A 5,798-nucleotide genomic window follows, 5' to 3' on the forward strand; every position below is an offset into this window, starting at 1 on the left:
ATGCCAAAACTTTGAATGTATTTAAGAGTCGTCTGGATATAGCACTTGGGGCAAATGGGATCAAAGGATATCGGGAAAATCAAGATTAGGCTACTAAGTTGGATGTTCTGGCATGATCGTAGGGACTCGTGGCTTCCTCCCGCTTCTATGTTTCACTGGGATTGCACAAATTGCATGTTGTCTCTAAAATGATGTTCAGTCAATGTGGGGCTCCTTCGTGGGTTGAGCCTGAAACAAATGGAGGATAAGGTTGAAGTCCGGTCCGGCCTGAAAGGGCACTGTTCTTTTCCGTTTGCAGATTGGGTGTTTTTTTGAGTGGGTTTTTTTCACTCTTCCACGAAAAACCCTGGGATCACCTGTGTGTCATTCTCAGTTGTTATGTTTAGTCATTAACTGAACAATTGTAACCGGATATTTCACTGCATTCCAGAGCTGCTCCCTGAATTTGGATTGGGTCAGTCCATAAATAAATGTGTTTGTGCAGCAACTCAAATTTCGCAGCATGAATCCAACTTGCTGAAAAATCAATTCAGGATTGGTGTAACCCCTTGTGTTTTTTCCAGCAATGATATAATAGAAGAACTCTACAACAGTCACCAACCACAGAAGTATGAAGCTGCCAGATATAGTGAAGAGTAATATCACAGACTTCCTTCTGCTCTCCATTTCCGGGTCAGTGTAATTCCCTGTGCTGCTCTGAGACCTCAGACCTTTACGGACTCGACTGGCCACTAAAATGTGTCTGACCGTCAGAGAGTTGAGCAGCAGAACTAAGGCAAATGGAACTAATGGCGTTAAAATTGTATCAAACCAGTCTAATCCCACCCAAATCGGATCAGTAAAATAGTCTGGCTTTATATTACAATACCACAACACATTGTTGATTACCGCTCCAGGTTCATATGCAAAATAAAAAGGGATGTTCTGTAAACAGAGCAGGATGCATGTTGTTTCAAGAATCAAAGTTGCGGTTTTTCTGGTGCAAAAATTCCTTTTCAGATCCTGGCAACAGATGGTCACAAATCGATCAAACGAGAAAATGACGGTGAACCAGACTGAACAGTCTGTGGCCACATTGATCAAGACAATGCGAGCACTACACAGAGGGGTGATGTCCAGGAAAGATGATGGGAAGTAATAATAATTGATGTGAGTCAGTATGACGTGAGTAATAATGACCAGTAGATCCGCCATTGCCATAGATACAAGATAGAGGGTGGTGCATTTGGAGAGGTCACATTTTCCCCGGGAAAGAATCACGATTCCAAGCACATTGGCTATAGGAAGAGAAAGGAGATTGTAAATCACCCATCAGATGCCTGCCCACTGGAGCCCTGAGAACACACAGACGCTGTGGCTTTGAGGTCAGAATTATTGTCCTTTCCATCCCAGTTATCAGACCCCACCAGTAATAACATTTTCCCTAGGAATGGCCATTAGCTGACTCCGACACAGCTTGACGAAATCCCTTCTGATAGTAAAAGAAAACAGTATGATGGCCCCCTCCTCCAGAGTGCACGCTCTTTCAAGTAATACTCATGTTTTCCACTTTGACCTATCCCAAGTATTGAACATTGTTCTCACTTTCGTAAATACATTTCTTGCCCAAAGACCCTGCCCCCCCCCAGGAGTTGACCCATTCCAGCGTTAGCCATTCCCAATTATTGACCACCTTCCATTTCAGCTCAGGTCACTGAATAGGAGTTGGCTGTGGTTGGATTGGGTAGGCCTGATGAATGTATCACATTCATCTCAGAAACAAAATGTAAAACCTCTGACAAAGGGTCACCCAGACTGAAAAATTGGCCCTATTCTCTCTCCGTCCGACCAACTGAGACTTTCCAACATTTTCTCCTTTTGTTTTTGTCTCTTCGGGGTAACATCTGCCTTACGGGATTTTAACAAACCCAAATCAGACTTTGCAATATTCAAGCACTGTTCAGCATCAGGTACAACTGTCCAGAACCAGGGACAAGCCTGGATTGAGTGAATTCCTTGGAATACAGCCACTCAGCACAGCGCCCCCTGAGGAGCCCACTGCCAGCAGTAACTTTATTCTAGCCTGTTCCTACCCCTCACATCAGTAACACCTTCTTGTGATCAGACAACAGTGAGAGGAGCAACCTCCAGTTTTCCATCCCTTTCCAGGATCTGGAGACCGTCACAATGACATTGAAAGTTTGGTCCCCATTAGGATCAGACCTGTTTCAAAGAATGCCCTCAGCATCAGACACTGTCTTGGATGTGTAGACAGATTTCAGCAGAGGTTAGCCACACATTTCTTCTCTCAAAAAACTCACAAGCATTTAAAATTCAAAAATACGTGGATTGTACGATTTAATCTTCAATCTTTTTGCAATAACCTTCTCCTTCGGAAGGTGGAAGAGGAGTGATGATCTTCTTTTTGTTTGCCATTGCGTTATGGATAAATTACTCGATTAAAATAGCTGAAAAAGTCATGTTGTGTTTGTGAAGGGATGGGAAATGAACATTAGAACATAAGAAATAGGAGCAGGAGTGGGCCATCTAGCACTTCGAGCCTGCCCCGCCATTCAATAAGATCATGGCTGATCTGAAGTGGATCAGTTCCACTTTCCCGCTATCGCCCCATAACCCTTAATTCCCCTGTCTATCAGAAACCTATCTACCGGTGACTTAAATATATTCAGCGAGGTAGCCTCCACCACTTCAACGGTCAGAGAATTCCAGTGATTCACCACCCTTTGAGTGAAGAAGTTCCTCCTCAACTCCGTTCTAAACTGCCCCCCTCCCACCTTATTTTGAGGCTGTGCCCTCTAGTCCTGCTGTCCCTTCGAAGTGGAAAGAATCTCTCTCCCTCTACCCTATCCATCCGCTTCATTCTCTTGTATGTCTCTATGAGATCCCCCCCTCATCCTTCTAAACTCCAACGAGTACAGACCTTGTCTATTCAATCTCTCCTCATAAACAACCCCCCTCATCTCCGGTATCAGCCTGGTGAACCCGCACTTTGCCACTTTGTGAACTTGTTTGAGAGATTTTAACAGCCGACAGCGTTGATGTAACGTATATTTGTGATCCTGAGATTCCTGTCAGCTGGCTGTAAAGAGGTATGAAGGATGAGCGTTTGTCTAAAACCAGAAACCAGGTAATCTTTCAGTACAATATGGAGAGGAGCCACAGAAGTAGCTTTTAATTTGTTTTCAAACGTTGCTTAACTCAAAAACAATCTTCACACAGTTGAATAGACAGCTTCTGAATAACTTTATCATTTATTGTACATTAATACCTTTCAGCCGCAGTGCTTTGTAGAAACTAAAATATATCTTGATGCAGATGTAAGTGCGTCTGCTGCGTTATTCTTAAATTGAATCCCTCGTTAATTGATAGAATCTGACATACACACAAATGAATTTGTATTTTTTGAATTACAGTAATCCCCCCACAGCATAATCACACACTCGGCATCACAAACCTGGCAAAGTGTGACATAAATCTCAGGATAAATGCAGGATTTGAGACCCCCCACCCCAGGCTTAAACCCCCCTGGTGAGGAGACAACTCTCAGGAGTAGGTGACTCCACTGGCCAACCTCAGAGAGAGCCCCCCCGGCGAGGGCTGTATCAGGCACACCATCCCTGGTTTGGGACTCTCCGAGTGTGGTGAAAAAGCAGGAGCAGATCTTCCACCCTGGGAACCTCTCAGGCTCAGAGTCTTGGGCGGGGTCAGACTCCCTCAGATTCAGACCCACCTTTCTGGAAGCGAACAGCTCGTAGTTTGAGGCAATGATCCACGAGATCTCTCCCCACCCCCCTCAAGGTCCAGAATCATCTCTCGCTCCTTCCAGGAAGGAATAACCCGCTGCAGATAAGGCCTCCCACAGTATCGGACACCCCAGGAACATATGTCCCTAACTGGATCAAACCCACAATGAATCAAAACCCCTCAGTGTCATAAAGACTCCCCAGTATCGCAACCCTTCAGAGAGGCATGGAACCAGAGAAACGAAACAGCGCAGGAGGCCATTCAGCCCACTTTGTCCATACCCTTCTAATCCCATATTCTGACATCCGCCTCATGGTTCTGCAGATTACCATCACAATAGTGACTGAAGAGGAACGTCTTGGAATATTAATTGCAGAATTCAAGTGATGGAGTGCCTGGAAAGTGATGTAATATGAAACCATCCTTCTTGATGATCGAATGTCTCAGTGCCCTTGTCCTCTCTCTCCATTCCAGTGAAGGAACTCACACTGATACAATGTTTGACACTAACAGCATCCCTGACACTAATACAATCCCTCACACTAATACAATCCCCCGCACTTCCACAATGCCTTCCCCAAAACAATCCCTCACACTAATACAGTCCCTCCCACTGATACAATGCCTCAAAATTTTACAATCCCCCTCACTAATGCCGTCCCTCACACGAATAAAACACCATCACGGTAATGCAGTTTATCCCTCGTTTTAACACAGGCTAGTTTACTTCAATCGTAATTTTGAGATCTTTCTCTTGATACAGTGATAACACAACGACTTCCAAAGACAGTCAAACTTGTACTGATTCCCATACATTAGACGGGCGTGGCAGAAAGGCGACAACATAGAACATAGAACATTCCAGCACAGTCCGGGCCCTTCGGTCCTTGATGTTGCGCCGACCAGTGGAACCAATCTAATGACCCTCTAACCTAAACTATTCCAATGTTATCCATATGCCTATCCACTGACCATTCGAACGCCCTAAAAGTTGGCGAGTCCACAACTGCTGCAGGCAGGGCACTCCGCACCCTTACTACCCTCTGAGTAAAGAACCTACCTCTGACATCCGTCCTATAATTACCACCCCTCAATTTAAAGCTGTGTCCCCTCGTGTTAGCCATCACCATCCGAGGAGAAAGGCTCTCACTGTCCACCCTATCCAATCCTCTGATCATCTTGTATGGCTCAACATGGAATGGACAGACTGTTCGCCAAACAAGCCTGATTTCAGTGTAATGACAAACTATTCCATTCTAGCTGGGACCAAACACTCAATGCAATGTTAAGAGGACCCAATAATAAATGGTCGCTGGCAAGATACAGTCTAATTTGATTTGGGATTGCCAACACCGAGCACACAGACATACACACACACACACACACACCCATACACACACACAAACACACACACACACACACACACACACACACACAGACAATACAATTCCATCCTTATAAAAAGACGGCCTTGAAAGTCTTCCCCGGGTGAACACCGACACCCCGATTTGTGTGACACCTGCAGCATGTTCCTGTTGAATCAGTAAGATGTTAATTGGTGGAATGTGTGTATAAAATCAGCGTTTATTTTTCAAACAAACAAGATTATTGAATCAATTGACAGATAATCGTTCTAAGAACATGTTATCGCTGAGAGTTTGTCTTTAAAAATGTGATTAATCTCAGAATAATGACAGGAAACAACGCAGATGGATCTGGTCACGTACCTGGAACACCAATGATGGCAAGGATCGTGTAGAATGTTTTCCCGATGCCAATTGATGGTTCGTGCATTTTAATTGCGAGCTGATCTCTCCTTTTGTGCAGTTGGGAAACTGCCCGTGTTCAGCTCTGAGTGATACATTCAATGTGCCTTTAATTTATACCCTGTGGAATCGCCTTAGAGATAACAAGGTTGCACAATTTCAACTGTGTTGTTTTTTACTTTGGTTTGAACAAATAGGTTGAGACATTAATTAATTTAAGTTTGCACATGGGTACATCAAATGCAAAGTGGAAAACATTTCTGGTCAAACTGACGAACGAATAAAATT

The 5,798-nt window shown here is 44.2% G+C and overlaps 1 protein-coding gene across 1 annotated transcript; it reads right to left on the reverse strand.

Annotated features, from left to right (window-relative positions):
- Nucleotides 1-369: 369 nt before the first annotated feature.
- On the reverse strand, nucleotides 370-5,538 carry LOC145361885 (putative G-protein coupled receptor 139). Its single transcript, XM_080217878.1, has 2 exons — nucleotides 5,472-5,538; nucleotides 370-1,277 (listed from the first exon to the last, which is right to left on the reverse strand). Exons 1-2 carry the CDS (start codon nucleotides 5,536-5,538, stop codon nucleotides 370-372), a joined length of 975 nt encoding a protein of 324 aa, XP_080074004.1.
- Between the last annotated feature and the right edge of the window lie 260 nt (nucleotides 5,539-5,798).

This window comes from Carcharhinus amblyrhynchos, chromosome X, assembly GCF_965287045.1.
Source record: "Carcharhinus amblyrhynchos chromosome X, sCarAmb.v2.hapA, whole genome shotgun sequence".
In the NCBI taxonomy this organism is placed as follows: Eukaryota; Metazoa; Chordata; class Chondrichthyes; order Carcharhiniformes; family Carcharhinidae; genus Carcharhinus; species Carcharhinus amblyrhynchos.

Bases quoted from the DNA above. Each gene is read 5' to 3' on its own strand.
- LOC145361885 (XM_080217878.1), bottom strand. From the start codon at position 5,538: ATGCACGAACCATCAATTGGCATCGGGAAAACATTCTACACGATCCTT. The intron at 1,278-5,471 runs GTACGTGACCAG...CTCTTCCTATAG, and splicing joins TGCCATCATTGGTGTTCCAG to CCAATGTGCTTGGAATCGTG.